The sequence below is a fragment of the Myripristis murdjan genome, chromosome 21, assembly GCF_902150065.1.
Source record: "Myripristis murdjan chromosome 21, fMyrMur1.1, whole genome shotgun sequence".
Taxonomy (NCBI): Eukaryota; Metazoa; Chordata; class Actinopteri; order Holocentriformes; family Holocentridae; genus Myripristis; species Myripristis murdjan.
Window position 1 is genome coordinate 7,735,694 of NC_044000.1, and position 19,307 is coordinate 7,755,000.

General features: G+C 39.1%; 1 protein-coding gene across 2 annotated transcripts in view; it reads left to right on the forward strand.

Moving 5' to 3' along the window:
• Nucleotides 1–1,392: 1,392 nt before the first annotated feature.
• The window catches only part of gdap2 (ganglioside induced differentiation associated protein 2), a 33,187-nt gene continuing 15,272 nt past the window's right edge, over nt 1,393–19,307 (forward strand). The window contains exons 1-9 of one of the 2 annotated variants that reach the window (XM_030081114.1): nt 1,393–1,586; nt 4,963–5,189; nt 9,746–9,885; nt 10,700–10,853; nt 11,337–11,425; nt 12,833–12,909; nt 13,684–13,843; nt 17,218–17,365; nt 18,786–18,862. In XM_030081114.1, the coding sequence (XP_029936974.1) occupies nt 5,008–5,189; nt 9,746–9,885; nt 10,700–10,853; nt 11,337–11,425; nt 12,833–12,909; nt 13,684–13,843; nt 17,218–17,365; nt 18,786–18,862 (1,027 nt within the window). In that variant the 5' untranslated portion in view covers nt 1,393–1,586; nt 4,963–5,007. Of the gene's footprint in view, nt 1,587–4,962; nt 5,190–9,745; nt 9,886–10,699; nt 10,854–11,336; nt 11,426–12,832; nt 12,910–13,683; nt 13,844–17,217; nt 17,366–18,785; nt 18,863–19,307 lie in introns of those variants that run through there. The other variant, XM_030081113.1, reaches the window with a different exon arrangement.

The following is a 19,307-nucleotide window of genomic DNA, read 5'->3' on the forward strand; positions in this document are numbered from 1 at the left end:
TTGAGTTTAGTTTCCAGAGTGTGTCTGTTTCGGTTCGTGTTTCAGTTCAGTTTTTATTATTTAAAAAGGTTCAGTTTTAGCTTCTTTTTTTTTTTTTTTTTTTTTTTTAAGTTTCAGCATTATTATTGTTATTAATAGTAGTAAAGGTAGCAGTAGTAGTAGCAGCAGTACTACTAGTAGTAGTAGTATATGGGGGTGTTTGTCACACATCGTTTAGTTAGTTTTCGTTTTTTCCAAAGTGTAGTTTTTATTTCATTTTTTTCTCACCTACTTACAGTTTTTACTTCAGCCTTAGTTAACAATAAAAACCCTGATCCGTGGTGAGAATAAAGCGTCATTATCTGCTGTTTATTGCTTCTGTCTGTGATCCCAGAAAAAGCATAGTTATTTTACAGATACATATTTGGTCAGAACTGTTTTTTTTTTTTTTTTTTTTTTTGTTTGTTTTTTGAAAACAACAACAACAACAACAACAAACAAAAAAACGCAACTGATGTGACACAATACTCCAACTCCACAGTAAAGCTTTCTGTCAGTTTTAACAACTGCTAGTGTGACTGATTTGCCTCCGGTTATTTTGCGCTTTACTAAACGCTGTAACTTACAGTAGATCCCTGGGAAACCACAACGGAAGTGTTTTTCACTCGTTAGTCAGCTGATCAGGAACTCGCGAAGAGTTGCGTAAAGTAGCACAACCGCAGCTGACGCAACGGAAACCAAGATGTTTGGTATTCAAAATAAAATTTCAAAACGTTTGCCAGAAGATGACATTGCATATTGTAACGGATCCCGGGGAAATGGGTCATCGCAGCAAATAGTGATAGCAAATGAGGGGTATTAAAGTAACATTACATCATGTAGAAATATGAGGGGAAAATATATGTTATTCATATGCTACCAAAACATAACATTAAATAAATAAAATTACTGATAAAATGTCTTAATTTGTCAGTTCATTTTGTATAATTTTTACATAGTATGACTTTTTGTTTTATTAATTTATTTATTTTGCTAACATTGAAACTAATAAAAAACTAAACTAAAACAAAGTGTTTTCAACAAATAAAAAATGAACTAGCAAACCTGAAACCAACGAAACTAAACTGATATTGAAAACAAAAGGTCAAAATGGAATAAAAATAGAAACTAATGAAAAACACAAAACTGCAATAATCTTTGTGAGTTAGAAAATGTGATTATGAAACCCTTTCAAAGTCCTCTACATCATTTCATAAAATGCACGCATGGTGTACCTGCTGAAAACTAAAACAGCGCCTGTCAGCAGCTAGAGTTTGCTACCCGTCGTTTTATTTTGAAAAAATGGACAACCGGAAGTGATGCTCCTCACCTCTGCGGACTTGACACTGGCGCTCACTGCGGTTCGCACCTAGCATGAGGGCTAAGTGCTGGTAAACCTGGCTAACTAGGACGCTCAGATGGATTTGTGGTTATTTTTTTACCATGGCCGTGACAGCTAGCAAGCCAGCTGGGAACACGGGCGGTGTCTCTTGATTTTAGACACTGTCCTGTCAACATTTTGGAAGCTTGGACATCACCTCTTCTCTGGCAAACCACTGACTGACTAGGTAGGTGACAATGCTGATTTAATAGCTGCAGAGACCCTGCCTGGACCTTAATACAGTCTCTTCAAGTAAATATTCTCTGTGGAGTTTCTCCTAAAAATACTTGACAAACTGTATTCAGTTATGAGAGGGAATTCAAATCTGTCGTGAATATAACACCACTGGATATTGGCACCAGTGTCCTGACTCTTACTTTGGTAATATTCATCTGAATAACATTAAATTAATTTTGTGCATCTTTTACAGGACCCTGCTCAAATATTCTTGTTAGTAGCCAGTGACGTTGTAGTAAATGAAATGAAATAAAATAGAATAAAATATGGCAATTATAAGGCAAAAGCACCAGTAATATCAGTTTATTTCCTCTTTGGAAACATCCCATATTTATGTAACTTACGCTAGCTTGATACTACCTCTAATGCTGACTGCTTTGAATTGTGTCGGAGGTCAATGTCCTCATTAAAGCTTTGGTAAATAATAATGTGCAGATAGAGAGTTTGGTAACCTGAATCTAATGTAGCACTGAATAATTAATCGACAGTTAGTCGAATTATAATCGAAATCGTCATAGTCGCAAGTGCCATAGGCTACACAAATCGCCAAAGCTTTTTGCCAGAAAGGTAAATGTGTGACCAAACATTGTTGCAAATACATATTGTAAGTGTAGTGGTCTTACAGTGGTGCCCAGCGGTGTTACACCTTTTTTTCCCCCAAGAAAATCAAAATTATAATTCCTGCAAAAAACATTATTTAACAAATTAATGTTATGCGTCTTTTATGGAACCCTGCTCAATGGTACTTTGGTTTGTAGCCAGTGAGGTGGTGCTAAATCAATCAAATATAGCAAGGCAATCAAGCGCCAATAAAATCAGTTATGTTTTACTAACAATAGATTAATACTACTTCTAATGCTGACTGCTTTTAATATGTGCCAGAGGTTAATGTCCTTATTAAAGCATTGAAAGACAATATTGTGCAAGCAGAGGGGTTGGTAAACTGAATCTAACATAGTACTGAACAATTAATTAAAAATTAATCAGATCATAATATTAGCAAAGCTGTAACGTTTTCATAAAGGCAAATGTGTGACAAAACATGTTGCAAATATGTATTGTAAGTATTATGGTGCTACAGAGATGCGCTGGCCTACAAATTGTATTTTCTGGTCCTATGAAGATATATTTGTTTGGTACACAGACCCCAGAAAAAATCACATTATCATATTAACTTTAATAGCCTTTAATAGCCTTTAAAAATATAAATTATAATTCAAGAATCATCATTCTCACAAAAATCATGAATCATGTCACAATGTCCATAAAATTGATTGTATGTTTTGTTTGTTTTTTTTTTAACCACATTGTCCAGCCCCAGTGTAAGGGGATTTACCCACCACCACGTCTCTGAATGAACAGACACTGACTTGAGCTTGTCACCCTGTGTGCATCTTAACCATGCAGCATAGTCCCCTCCCCACCCCCAGACTGAAGAAAGCTGATATAATTACAACCCTAACATGATATCAATCCAGTCATTATGCAGGCTGAATTGGGTGAAGTCAGAGCCAGTTTGGTAGTGGCGTGATGAGGAGTGATAGGCTATATGTGACTTGTATTATGGTTCCAGAGTTGTGTTGCCATCGCAGCACCCAGATTAACAAGCAAGAGTTTTTCTAAATTGACTCTGTCTGGCTGTCTGAAAAGCCAGAGTGGGGAGAACAGCCAGAGATTCAATCCTTCAAAGTGGCATTTCAGCCTGGTCACAAGGTGGATCTCAACAAGCATGTTCTGTTTTACAAACAGGGACCAAAAGTGGAAAGCAGATAAAACCACTTAGCTTCTTTTAAACTAACCTTCCCTGTTGATTAGAGTTCAGCTAGTAGTGTTTGAAGCCTGAGACCAAAACCAATATCTTTAAGCTTGTCAACGAAGTCTTTGATAACTAGTATTTATTATCCAGAAATTTGAGCAGATTCCTGACAGAGATTACAAGTATCTAGTTTTTCCCCCTGGAATTTTATTTTTCTCCAGGCAGAAAACTCTAAAACAGCATTTAGAGCATCATAACACATAAAACTCCACTGAAACCCAAACTGATGGAACTATTTGGGAGTTAGCAGCTCTTTACATCAGGGTGACCCAGTTTACATGTGTAGTAGGAGAGGAAACTGGGATTCTTCCGGCCTTTAAAGTAAAAATTCTCCCTTGATATTTTAACAAAATCAATTATTGGTGATATACAACATATTTTTGTTGCTTTAGTGAGTATTTTGTAACTCCCATGGATAACTGGCCAAACACAGATATGTTTCTTGAAAATCCAAATATTTCATACAGGCAGAAATTGATCGCCAGTGCTACAAAAATACCAACTTCTCTACTGACATGGGGTGCGTCCTGTTTGTCCTTCCTACTTTTCACCTGCCTTCCACCAGGAAGTAACTAGGAGGAAGCGATGAACGTGAATGAGAGAAGGGAGAAACAAACAGCATCTGGACAGTTTTGTCAACAGATCTTAAGATCTTAAGATTACAGATTAAGATTACATTTGAGACAGATGAAGTAGCCTATAGCAACCTTCAGTGACACAGCCCAACCATGTCACCTTATGAAGTCTAATTATGTCAGTTACAACAAAGTAAAGCACACATCTCCACCAACACCGTGCAGTTGTCAAGATTTGCCAGTTCCACATGTTGGATATTCACCAACAGTTCATCGCACCCACCACCACACCTGCCTCGTGGCCAATCATAGTGAAAAGTGGATTGGCTCTTCCTGCCTTTGCATAAAGTTTCATGATGTTTTGCGAATTCGTTCAGAAGTTACATGTGTTCTTATGTGAAACCACGCCCGCTGTCAACTCGATGACTTTTAGAGATGTACTGTAAAAAAATAAACAGACAAACAGGATGATGCAAAAACATAACCCCCGTCCTACCCACTGAGACAAGTCTGACTCTGCATGTCATGAATATGATCGGGCCTACATAGAAATATTTATGTGTTTCCTCAATCAAAGGCTGTGTTTCCTGCCATATCAGAACAGCTTGCAAGTTGGCAATGTTAATGGGTTTCCGGGTCACAAAGGTAAAGGAAAGTAGTTTCCCAGGTGGTATTTTAACAATAACGGGAGGGACCTGTATTTTGAGTAACAGGCAGAAGACATTTTGGGAATTGTAGGAAATCGCTAACAGCAGTAGAAGTGGATCAAGCAGTATGAGGGAAAGAGGGTTTGTCATAAATCACTTCTGGAATGTGTTGAACATCACAGATTGACGTCCATCAGAAGATGCTCTCTCTCGCTCTGACTCTGTATCTCCTTATACATCGCTCAGGCTACACAGTGTGTCACGTTTTTCTCCCTGTCCTGTTTGCAGCGTGGCTGCTTGGAGATCCAGTGTGTGCCCGTGGTGCCTGAGGGAATGGATCCTCTGGGTGCTCGCTCTCAGTTCGTAGACATCCAGACTCTCCCCACGTGGGAGCAGCAGCTGGATCCTGAAGCTGAGGAGATCCCGCAGGAGTACAGCGACAGCCTGGTCAGCCAGCAGGCCTTCCCCTCGCCCTTCCCTTTCAGGCCTGACATCAACCGGAAGATCATCCTCTTGTGAGTCATATTTCGTCATATGCAATTCTGCTTCTCGTTTCAGTTCAGAGACCTACCAAAAGCTGAAAAAGGAGCACAGTTCCTCCCTGACCACGGCTATGCACAGTCTCTAAAACATGTTTTCTTGGAACATTTGATGTATTTAATTATTCATTTTGAGCTTTGAAACCGGTGCCATCTAGACATTTGGGGCCAGGGGCAAAAAATCCTTTTGGCCCTTGCATTTTACCATGAATAGATCGATGTCCAACCTGAAGGGTTTTTTTTTCACCCAAAATTGATTTTTATTTTTCATTTTGTAACTAATTGTCTGATTTTTTTTTTTTTTTTTTTTTTTTTTTTTTTAATTTTTTAAATCTGGGCAAATTCACTTGATTTCTTTTCAAATATGGGAAAAGGACAATGGGTAAATTAGAAAAAATGACCAGAGCAATAGTGTAAAAAATTGAAAATCACCAGAAAATTAGTGAAATAAAAGGAAAAGTAACAAAAACATACAAAAAATGTTTTTTTTTTTTTTTTTGTTTGTTTTTTTTAAATGACAGGAATAATACAGGTCAGATAATTAAAATGATATATTTAAAGGTTGGGTCAGTGATGCTGGGTCGAAGTCAGATTTAGGCTGCGTACAGAGTTGACACCTTTCACCTTTCTTTTAATTGAACTTTCCAAAAAAAAAAAAAATTCTGATTGGTTGTGGTGGCACTACATTGAGGATCTCAGTTTCCCCACAGTTGAATAGGAGCAGTGGGTAAGTCTGGCTTAAAGAGCTGCTAATCCTCAAAGAATTTCATTAGTCTGGGTTTCAGTGGAGAGTTTCAGTGTCCCATGATGGTCTAAATGCTGTTGCAAAGGCTTTTACACCCAGATGTTTTTTGAGACAAAATAGTGCTCACTACTTAAATTGGTTCAGTTTAACACTGAGTAATATGTGCGCAAAATATGAGTTGCTGGTGATTTCGGCCTGCAGATATCGGTATCTGCTTTATAAAACTATTGCCACAACATTATAGCTGGTGACAGGAATAACAGGATGTCAAATATGATGGAAATAGTGTTTTTTGACAATGTAAAGTAGTGCTTTGGCAGTCATGTTTATTTCTCGCTGTCCTCTCTTTTCTTCTGCTGTTTCCACTCTGGACCTCACTTACCTTGGAGTTACTAAGAAATCCAGTTTAGTTCTTGCCTTTCTTTTTGTCATTTGACATTTTTGGTTCCTGCACTCTGCACTGTGGGACTCTTGGCATAGAGTGCTTCTTAACAGACTTTGTTCTGCAACCTGAGGCTAGTTTCGTCCTCTATATGGCAGTAAATGATCATAAGTAACACCGCAAAGTTCACACCTCCTCATTTATTTTTTTGCGGTGGTTCTTTATGGTATTTCTAGCAGTTTACAGGATGTGTGAACAGGGTAATTACGAGTCCCAGCCACTGGAAAAACAGATTAAGTTGAGAATGTTTAAATCATTCCTCAACAGCAGTTGAATGGAGGGTCTGAGGTGGCCAATCACTGCGAACAATGAGCACTGTATTCATTGGGAGGAGAGCAAACAAGTTTCACAATAGTTAACAAAAAAGTGTTTTCTACCTTTCTCCCAAGGCTGTGTCCATGTTAAGCCAAATAAATTTGAAAATGCCTCATTTTTCTCTCCATTTTGTCCTGTCTCCATTCACACATTCATATTCATTAATCAGGTGTTTTCCACCTATGAAAATGGCACTGTTTGAAAAAAAAATATGAGCATTTTGAAAACGCTGGTATGGAATTATCATGTAGTCAAAGCTGGTATCCAGTATCAAGCATCTCAGTAGGGGTGTGTTTTGAATATTCAATGTTTTGGTGTTTCCATTTGGAGGGTTGGAAGACAAAATGCTAGTGTTGCAGTTTGGATGACATTTTGCTCTAAAGTTTGGTCATCTTAATGTGGACATGACTAAGAGAATAGCAGAGGGAATTTTTAGATGGTAGCTTTGGTTCAAATGCCCCTTCTCCTGTATTATGCCATGTCATGCTACATCACACCACTTGGCCAAACTTTTTCTGGGTATTGCTCTTAGCTTTAGTCTTTCTATTACCTGCAGAAAGGTTCAGGACACTGTTCTTGTGGCTAAATTTTGGTTCCACCTCATGAGCAGGCTCCTTTTAGGACCAGGAACTGTTGGGTGGAGTTATCCGTGCTGGCTGGCCATTTTCATTTTCTGTTTACGCTCTTATTTTGAAGAATATCCAGCATCTTGGTTTGTATCAAGTGACAATTTTCAATACTTTTATGTACTTCTCAAATCAGTGCTGTTTATCCAGCCTATCACCACTGGCATTAGTGCTTTCAGCATTACCTGATAGACTAATTAACACATAATTTACAGTTGTCAGTATTTTTACAATAGTTTCTTGACTTTCAAAACAATGTAGCTTTCCGTGTGCCAAGCTATTTTTTCCACCAAGCTACCTGTGTTAAGAGCCTGAGGACGATGGAATTGGACAAGAAAGAAATAGCTCAGTAGCTCATGGGTCTTTTTTGCATGGAAATTTGATGATGGAGCTTCTGCAGCCTTCCCGCTCAGTGCTTTCCAACCATGGTTAACATAGCCCAGGAAGTATTTTCTTCATAAAGACTGGAGATAACTTTGTCATGGCTTTTCTGTTTATTGCAGTGAACAAACACACTGGTAATACTTTTTGCTGTTAGTCATGAACTTCTCTGCTATTACACCGCTTACTCAGCTACCGACACACACGTCATCTGTTCCAGAATTACACACACCTGTCAAGATGACACCCATAGCTACCCACACTATGATGCTCATAAAGTGAGAGCTTACCCCTGTTTACATACTGCCTGTGTCAGCGCCCAGTGTGATAGTGATGCCCAGTGACTTTTTTTTTTATTTTAAAAACCCATCCAATTTCCCTCCAAGGATAAAAACACACTGCACCATTAGAAGTCTCATTTGTTCGATATCAGTATACTTAAATATCCATAAAATGAAACAAGAATCCATCCAACAATAAGCGACAATATGCCACTCCACTCTGCATCAAAGAGAAGTCAAACATTCACTGTCTATTGAAACCTGCAGTATTACAGATTACACACTTGTTTTCATAAACCAATTTGCCACTGAACATTTTATTACAACCCACTGGAAACAGCTGTTAATTTAACGAGCTGATAATGTTGGCTGCTAGGTTGAACTGCGTTGGCTTGAAAAGTGAATGTAACGTTTTATCGTTATTGTTACTCAACAAATGCGTGTCGTTTCAACATTGTTGATAGTACATAATTGTTTCTGGTATGAACCGGCATCCAGGAGTAAATTAAAACAATCATTCAAAATATTTCAGGTATGAGCAGCAGTTATCAAGAATGAACTTGAGCATGAGGGTCTGATGTGTGAGCGCTGCCTGTGTCTCCCCACACGGGCACCCAGAGCACTTTCTAAATCCTCTTTGTTGTGGGGCACATGACCATCCAGAGCCTGGCCTGGCAGCAGTTTCTCAGTAGGAGCCTTGTTGCACCAGCCCTCCTCTGTTCAGTCATCAGGAGCTTCACATTCCTGCTGCACTAAAGACCTCAGCGCAGAACCGACCCTGGAGGTTTATGAGGCAATACACACATAGTTTAAGAAACGCAGCTGGGGTCACTTTACCGTGAATTGTGGACTTGTATTTTCCTGTAAAATTTAAGTGTTTTGGATGAACATGTAAGAGCCTTTTCACAGCAGCCATTTTGATATGATATAGCAGGGTATACATAGTGGTTACTAATGACATTAAGATTCTTGGGGAGAAGGCATTCAGCATACATACAGACAGCTCTCCTGTGTTCTCCAAGGAGAGGCAGAGGGAAATTAACAAGATAATCTACCCAGTGCAGGAGTTCATTGTGACCTTGCAGGTGGACATAGTATGCAAGAACACACATGGAATATTGTAGAGAACCAAAGAGTTTGAAATGAAAAACTACTGACTACTTTATGTTGTTACATTGCAAACATAAGCAAGCATAGTTATGCTGAATTTTTTTTCCACATCCTCCTTGGCACTCGAGGCCCAGCTCGTCTTGTGACCAAGAGTTTTCAACACATCATGCTTGAGTAGTTCCCCATTTAGGCTCTGATGCATCCTGAAGGGCTTAAGACTATCACCAAAGTGATAACAAGAATCTTTACTTGAGCGTATGCTGTACTGTCTGAGGCAACTTCGAAATAATGTTGGCAGACAAAAAAATATGTGTGGAGCCAGTCACAGCACAATAATAATAACTGTCCAAGTGTTTATATGTCTGTGGGGAAATTGGGTTGTTGCAGCAGCAAATACCAGTTGGATCAGCTTTTAAGAATACAACAAATGGACGCACTTTCAACACTAGATGCTAAGCATAAATATAAGGAAAAAACATTGAATATCATACTTGAGGTCCTGCTGTTATTCTGAATATCAGCACCCCCTCTGATGTGATATTGATTACCTATTATGCAGCTAGTTGTTCATATGCTTACAGTATACATGTGAAATTTCATAATTAGATGAGTGATCTTTTTCCTCCCAACAGCACTGGTGACATAGCCCTGCTGAACTGTACAGCCATCGTCAACACCAGCAACGAGTCGCTGAACGACAAGAACCCAGTTTCTGACAGCATCCATCAGCTGGCAGGGCCGGAGCTCAGAGACGAACTGCTCAAACTCAAAGGTACTGCGGAGGCTGCTGCTGCTGGAGAAATAAACCCTAACTGGAAGCACAGACACATATTGAGGACTAAATTCTGGAGGCAAAAGACTTTCCAGTCAGTAAAAGAGCATATAATATGAATGCATGTTCATTACTTATTTCATACAGACATAATTGGGCACATGATGTTCACTTGCTCATGTCTTGCTCTTCATAATTGCAACCCTCACTAAAAATGTTAATGCGGCTCATAGCTGTCATTCCCTTTTGCTTTGATATACTATCTCACAGAGTGTGTCTGTAATCTATCTCCCACAGAAACGCCAGATTGGAGCTCTGAGGAAAAAAACTCAGTAGCTCTAAGAGTAGATCAAATTAATTATTTTAGTTAGTTAACTATTTTGTTAGTTAGCATTGAGTTAACCTTGAACTGTGTTCTAAGGACATAAGTGATAACAATTTATTCACAGTGATGTTTCATTTTCCATGGATCTTCATCAGACAGGGTTTAGCCCGATGAAGGTCCAGTTTATTGATCACCAAAGTTTTCCAACACACCTGCTCAAAGAGTTTGAGACATCTTGGGACACAAGCGGCTAATTTCAATACAATTTATGGCCAAAGGCATTTTTCAAGCATAATTTCTTCATTAGTTGCTCTTTGCTCCACTGGGCTGCTGGTCCACAGCCCAGGGGAGCACAAACCAACTAATGAGGATATTTCTTCACCATGTGGACTCATATAGCACCTGGTACAACTCATATACACACTGTACCCAGCACTCTACCAAAGTTCAGTTTTGCTTTAGGAAGTCTTTTATCATGTTTCTGTGCAGGATGCCGGACAGGGGAAGCAAAAATGACCAAAGGCTTCAACTTGGCAGCGAGGTTCATCATCCACACAGTGGGACCAAAGTACAAAGCCAAGTACAGGACGGCCGCTGAGAGCTCCCTGTACAGCTGTTACAGGAACATCATGCAGCAAGCCAAGTAAGAGCCAGTCAAATATGATAGACCAATCAATCGATCTATCATACTTGTACTATAGTAACTTCTGCTCTTGCTTCTTGCTTAACCACCAATGAACTCCTTATGTATTGAGGATTTTTTTATTGATAGCAGACAGTGGTCAGTGTGATAATCTTAGAAAGAAAATCACGATTTCAATGATGCAAAATAAAAATCACCACAATGTTTTGTCAAAATTCACCATTCTGCAAAATAAAAGTCATAATCCCGTGGTGTCAAATAAATTCGTTTGCACATGAAATTCACCAGGTTTCAAGTTTACAATTAAGTTTGGTTAAAATACTCTGAGTGTGGCTTTGCCTAAAACAGAATGTGAGTTGTGTGTGTGTGTGTGTGTGTGTGTGTGTGTGAGTGAGAGTCAGTGAGTGTGTATGTGAAAAGCCTGCTAACCAGTCGTATAAAATGAGGCACTGTATGTAAGACTTGTTTTTGGTCTCGCCACAGAGAGCAGGCGATGGTGTCTGTGGGCTTATGTGTGGTGAGCACGACCAAAAGAGGCTATCCGCTGGAAGACGCCACACACATCGCTCTCAGTAAGACACACACACACAGTTGTCAGTAAGACATACACAAACAAATGAGTAAAGCACAAATGCAGAAAAGCACATATAGATAAACCTCGAGTCACACAAACGCACTTATTGTACACATATTTAGGAAACACACACAGTCTCATATACTCAAAGATATTGATTTTGGAAGTTTAACAGTCACCACATTTCACCACAGTTCTACACACACACACACACACACACACACAACACATGGTGCCACTCCCAAATAGACCACCAAATGATATTTAGTACAAACTCACATAACTTGTTATAACACACACCACCATCCATTATATCCCGCTAATGCTAAGTAGCTGGCATGCCACTGGGCCAGCAAGTTAACTTCAGCACACATCGCAGCTGCATTAGCCTGTAATCGGATAGAGGAAAAATGATTTAAATCCATGTTGTAAATGAACTCAAGTCACATTAGACGTCCCGTTGCCCAAACCAGCTCTGGAGGTCAGAGACACATTTGACCATACTAACTACAACATGTAAAGGCTCTTTTCCATTTCTCCCTATTGGGATGGAGATTTCTTTATCAAGAGAAATCTTATAAATGTCAAAATCAAGTGACCAAGGAAATGCACAAACCAATTCAGTCAAACAGACTGCAACACATACAGACATCAGTGCATAATACAGAAGTACACATGCCATTCAAATTGTGATTAAGCTGTCTCACCAAGGATAGGTGAGACATAGGTGTCTTATTTTGAAGTACTTTGCTGTTTGTTCCATATATAATGGACATATGACCACAAACTGGCCTTGCTAAGTCCAGGAAATATGCTCAGAGTGTTAAAACTTAAGAGGAAGAACAACTTACTTATATAGCATTTTCCTAATCAGAGATATAAAGTGCTTGTACAAAGACAAAAACACAGAAAAAAGGATTAAATAATTAAATTAGAAGAAAGTAAAAAAAGCTACCTATGTTAATTAAAGGTTAACAGGCTAATGCCAGTGTAACCCTAACTTCAACAGGAAGATACAAAATACACACACTTTCTGAAAAGTTAAAATTCTGGGTTTCAGAATAATATGAATAAACTGTATTTTTGAAAGACTGGTCTGATGATCAGTTCACCTGTTTTATTAAACAGTTTTTAAAATGTGTAATTCTACAAGCAATATAATAAAAAACACTAACAACATTATTTTTGAAAGGCGAGCCAGTGCCTGTCACTCACTAGCGCTCATCATAGTGTGTACTCTGAAAAGCTGGCATGAAGCAAAAGGGTGAATGATGTACCGGGGACACATGGGTCATTTTGGAAGGCAGATTTGTGGTGCATTCAAAAATAAGTTAACAACATGCTCTCATGTCTCTCATGTCTGCGGTAACAAGAAATGCATGTGTGTTTTTGTGTGTGTTTTCAGGAACAGTGCGCAGGTTCCTGGAGAACTATGGAAACAACATTGAGACTGTGGTGTTTGCCGTGTCAGACACAGAGGAGGTGTGTACAGGTCCAACGTTTTATTAAACCAGCCTTACAGCCCCTGCAAAGATAAGGCTTTATCATAAATTCCAGATAAGTCGGTGTTTCCTGAACACACTTCCCCCAATCAGTGAGGATGGCTTAATAAAACATGTTTTTAATATTATATATTTGTTAAAGCAGCATCATTATCAATTTTGAGGCATCACTATATCTTAAGGCTTGGTGACACAAGCTTGGCTGAATTTGTGATTAGTGATCTGGGCCTCTATTCACCACAACACTTACAACTAATCAGTCATAATGAATGAATTCCTTCCACTATCAGAGGTTAGGCAATCCATAAATGCAAGACATATGAGCCAGACTGCTGTGTCCGGTGAGTTTTGACTGTCAACACACACGTTGACAGTATCTGTATCCCATCTACAAGCTGGTGTGACACACAAAGGATAACAAAAAAGAAAGAAACGGGAAGGACATAAGAAGACCATCTTACAAGATTTACTCGTAAACAGTGAAGCTCATATCAGTGCCAGTAGTCTATGAATGGATGTGCTTTGAACTTGCCTTACAGAACCTTCATCTGGGGCGCACACGGGAATGTAAGAACCATGTGAGACGCGTTCAGTACATAAATTGAATCCACATAGTCCATTTGCTGAAGAATGGTCTCCCTAGTTGCCACGCGACCTTACTGTATGAAATGCCAACATGTATGAAGTTGTTCATTTTTATGAATACTTTGTAAGGTTTGCATTATAATGTGTGTGTGTGTGTGTGGGCCCCCAGCCGGTGTACAGGAAGTTGCTGCCTCTGTACTACCCTCGCACTGAAGAAGAGGAGAGGACCAGCCTGCCTCTCATCCCGGCCGACATCGGAAACTCTGAGGGCGAACCCGTAGTCCCCGAGAGACAGATCCGTATCACTGAGAAACCAGGCACCCTAGAAGGTACACAGCTTGAATGTGGATGAGCCATAAGCAAAACATGCCTCTTATTTTCTCAAATGGTTGATGTTTCATTTGGTGATTTAAATCTTCTTGCTGCATTAATAATAATAATTTTTTTAAAATAGTTTTCACTTGATTTCTTTCAAAACCCCAGGAAAAAGGCAATTAGCTTATTTGTATATAAAAAATAATGCAACAGTAAATAAAAACTCGAGGGAGCGGGGAGTAGAAATTATGATAACACAAAATTTAAAAATATTAAAATTATATATTTATCAGTGATGCTGGATCGACCTCAGATTTCTTGTGTTTAAATGCTTGTGATTTAATTTTTAACACAAACCAACATATTTCTTGATATAAGGCTCCTTCCAGGGTAAGAATCAGTTCACTTGGGGTCCACAGCTTATTGAAAGTCAACCTGCGGGTCCAGAACATGAAAAAGTTTGAAATATACTTTGGAGAGTCAACCGGTCAGACAGCTGGACAATCAGTCTGTAAGTCAGTCACCCAGTAGCTGGTCAGTCAGCCAGTCAGTGGACATGGGAGAACGATGGAGAAGAATATATCATCACTGAGTCTGTGGAACGTCTGGCTGCGTATGTCCTCAGCCCATGCCAATGCCTACAGACACACACCTTCACATACTCACACACGCTGTCAAAAGCGCTGTGAGCATTCAACGAGCCATGCCTTCCTGGAGGCCTTCATGTTTTCCATAGAGTATCATCTCTCCGCCGTACACCACAAAGAGTTTCAGCTGGCGACGGCAGGCCTGACTAACACTGAGCAGGTGTTCCCACAGCAGACAGGAGATCCGACCCAAATCTACAAGATTAACAGCCTTCAGACAAGCAAACGAGCTCGTGGGGATTCATTTTCCATGTTTCAATTCAGATTGGTTGGTTACATAAATCTCTGGGCTCTTCAGAGATTTTCATGTATTTTTTTCAGATTCCAGGTTTCTGTTAATCTCCATTAGAGATTCCAATTTTCCAAAAATGTAGTTGTCAGTACAAGGATAAAATAATTTCTTTAGAGAGCTCTTAAAACAGAGTTGCAAATGTGTTGCAGGGTAAATAATAATAATAATGATGTCTGGTTCATGGTGTTGATCCAGTGAATGAAACCGAATCAGGATTCCAGCACATCCTGGAAAATCTGGAAAACATGGAAATTTCTAGACTAGTTTTCCAGTCATGGAATATAACTGGAAAATTTGAAAATGTCATGGACATGTTGATTAGATTCTGGAAAATTACAAAGTTCAAGAGAGCTGACATAATAAAATGTTTTCCTCAGGTTCCGTTGCACATTCTTAGCCACTGATGCCTCATTTCTGTGCCCTTTCATATCCAGCTGTCATGTTTTGACATTCTGTAGTGTCGTGTGTGTATGGAAGGTCAAACAGGTCAAAAACATGCTTGAACAAAATAGTGTCAGCATGTTTTCATGTTGTTCGCATGTCGTTAATGGTGGTTGTGGATAATCTTGAAACACTTGAGACTATATGCCAATCAGTGTTGGGAGTAATTAGATTAGAGGAATTAGATGAGATCATTACAGTGATTACTGTAATTGGATTACTTTTCCCGGTAATGTAAGGTTACATTTTAATTGTCAGTAATCACATTGCAACTACTGTTGTAATAAAATTCTATTTTCTACTTTTCAGAGAGAGAAATAACTAAAGTAATGTGAGTACAGTTAGTAGAAAGTAATGAGAAACTTAATTGATTAAGTGATTTCTCTGATCATTCCTGTGTTTTAGTTTCAGTCCATTTTCTGTGTTTGGTGTTACTTGTTCTGCATATGACATGGTTGACGATTGCTTATTATTAGACTGAAAAACTGGGTGGGACTCTCTGGTGCAGTCCTAATTTGGATTGAATCCTATCTATGTGAGTTCCCCAAGGATCCATTCTTGTGCCTCTTCTGTTCAGCATCTACATGTCCCCACTATCTCATTTATTTAGCAAATAACTGTATTGTAGTATATTGTGTATCTAGCAAACCAATGAGTGGATGTGCCAAATGTGCTCCAGTTAAATAAAGATAAAACTGAAATAATTGTTATTGGTGAGGAACGTTAGTGCTTACCTTGATTCCCTATCATTTAAAACTACAAACCAAGTCAGAAATCTTGGTGTAGTAATGGACGTAGGCCTAAATTTTAACAGCCATAATAAGACAATCACAAAATCAGCATACTGTCATCTTAAACATATAGTAACAATTAGAGGACTTACATCTCAGCATGACTTAGAAAAACTAAAGACAGTGTCTTTAATGGTCTCTGTAAAATATCAATCAGATAACCGTAGCTCATTCAGATTGCTGCTTAGATTCCTGACTAAAACTGAGAAAGTGGAGCACAGCACTTCAGTTCTCAGAAAACTGCACGGGTTTCCTGTATCTCAGAGGATGGATTTTAAAACACTGGCACTGTTTTATAAAGAGCTGAATGGTTTAGGGCCTAAGTACATTTCTGATCTGCTGCTTTACGAATCATCCAGACCTGTCAGGTTGTCTCTCAAAACAAAACACGCTGAAGCAGTTTCTAGTTTCTATGCACCATATATCTGAAACAAGCTTCCAGCAGATCTGAGGTCAGCTCCAACTCTCTACTCTTAAATCCAAGCTTAAAACTTTACTGTTTGCCACTGCATCTTACTAAATTATGCGCTGTAACTTTAGCTTTTTTATTCAATATAAATTATTTCATTCATCGGTTACTATTTTTTTCTTTTTTTTTTTTACATTTTTTAAACTGGCTTTTAAATATTGTTTTTATGTCTTTAAGCTTATTTTCAGTTGCCTTGTGTTTAAAAATTGCTGTAGAAATAAACTTGCTTTGCCTTGCCTTGCCTAGACAAAAATACAGACAGAAACACGCTTCAGCTGGAGCCTGGCTTCTGATTTTGAGTGTATGGTTTTGACAGCATATTAGATAAAAGACAAAGATAAGCAAGAACACATGAGGGCAAATGTGGCAGCCAAGTTTACACACCTGTAGACAGTAAAATGACTCCTGTTGAAAAGATTCAGATGTAGAACAAAAACATTGTGTTCGTATGTGTTGTTTGTGAGTGTTTTTTTTTTTTTTTTTTTTTAAACAAACAAAAAAACATGTATACATATGTATTGACATGTGAGAACATTATGCTGCTGGGAAGGGATACCTGATGATACCTGTGCGTGTGTGTGTATAAACTTGTGTTTGCTTCCTTGTCCGTGTGTCCATATTGAAATTAATATTATTAGTTTTATTAGTTTTTGTCGTTATCATAAATCATATGTATGCTAACACCATCGTAATGAGTCCAGTAAAGAATATTTAATGTGTGTGTGTGTGTGTGTGTGTGTGTGTACAGATGACTGTGAGGACAGTCTGGAGTCTGACCTGGGCCAGGTGGGGAACCACGCCTTTGCCCGGATGGAGGGCGACGTCGACAAACAGCGCAAACTGATCCTGCAGGGTCAGATGTCGGAGGCTGCCATGCAGAAACAGCATCAGAGGAAGTAAGACTCCATCCAGACTCTGAGAGATAGACTTACATAATATTTTACATTACTAAACAGATAGTTCCAATTCTCATTTCTAATCAGCTGGGTCACGACTGAAACTGTAAACACCTGATGCAGTGATGACATCATTGTGATCACTAGTGCATCAGGTAGTTTTGCAAGTGGATGTTAACCATTTGAAATTAAAATACTTCAGCACTGTGAAATCCTGTAATGTGATATTAGTAGGCTGCATAGAGTGTGCACATTTGCCAGCCTGGTCAGTCTTTACACCCGAGGATGCCAAGGAGATGAGTTTTTTTTTTGTTGTTGTTGTTTTGTTCTTATCTTCCCAAGCTGCAGGCATGCACATATGAAACCGCCGTCATGATGCATAAAATTTGGCAGCTCTCCCACTCCAATTAATTAAAATGTGTAGTCATTTGATTATGTATTTGTTTAAAGTGGCACGGTTTGCCAGCCTGGTTGGGTGGGCATGGTGTGCGAGTTTGCAGGTGCAGTAGTAAATTGAGCGGATGCATGTAGGCACAATTAAAAAAAAAAACAGTGGGAGGGGCAGAAAGAGTCTTCAAAACCCAAAAGCTAAGGGCCTGTTTATTGCACTTCCCTCTCGAGTTTGAATTTGTCACTTCATGTGGGAAGAGAAGTACCAACAGGGCAAACTGGCATTGATCACTTTCTCTGTTGCAGTTCCACTTTGTGATTTAGACCAGATGAGTTGACTTTTTGCCTGAAAGTTATGCCTTGCAAAGCTTTAAATTTTGATGTTCCAACCAAAAATCATCCCTGGAGGTAGAACTGTACTGCTTGGTGGAACAAGAATATTGATTTATTATTGTTTCTTTATTCCAATGCTATCCAGTTCCTGCCTAACAACTTAACAGCTGTCAGCTGCTCTAAAGCCTCTGTAAACCACAGGCTCCTATGGCTTATTGCTTATCTAACATGCACGGAGGCTTTCACCTGCACTAAGTTCAGGAGGAAACAAGGAGCTGCCTGCATGCAAGAGTAACACAAGAACTGTGAGCGCAACTAATAAAGCTCAGCTTGTGCAATATGTTTTTGTCAGTTTTAGCTAAAACTGATATTTTTGCCTGAAACTACCACTTGATTTGGGCTGCACAATCTTTACTAAAATGACAAATGCAATTGTTTTGTTAGATATTATGATTACATCATCTGTTGAGCAACAGATTTATTTTACTGCGTTCATCTTGACTTATTTAAAGTAATTGTTGCCAAAATGATAATTGATGAATTTAATTAACATCCTAATTACCATTCAACTACAGCCAGGTTCTTTTTGTTTCACTGCAGGCAACCGCAAACCTGTTTCTTAAGCCTGTTTAATCTATGTCTTCCATACATGAATTATACATCATGAACCTTTCTTTTTTCTGTTTCCTCGCTGCAGTTATAATCGCTGGTTATGTCGAGCGCGAGCAGAGGACCTGTCAGACATAGCTGCACTGAAGGCCTTATATCAAACTGGTAAGTGTTGCAGTGCATCAGAGAGACCGTAAACATGTTGTGTATATGAATATTTTTGTGTTTGTGGCTGGGGGTTGGGTGGGGTGGTTCTTCTTTCCTGGTGAATTTATGGATAGAAATTCTTTTTTTTTTTTTTTTTCACCTCATTGAACACAGCATCGGGGGAACATGGTAATCCGTTTTCTCATTACCTGTTTGTAGGATTAAAACGGCCAGGAAATGAAATATGGCTTACGTGGTCCAAGGAGAGCATCTCCCTCTTTGTCTCTCCCTCTCTCTCTCTCTCTCTCTCTCTCTCTCTCTCTCTCTCTCTCTCTCTCCCTCTCTCTCTCTCTCTCTCTTCCTCTCTCTTTCTCTCTCCCTCTCTCCCTCGCTCTCTCTCTGTGTCTCTTACAGGCTGTCATTGACTCATTTAGCCAGTAGAAGGCAGTGCTGTTACACAGGC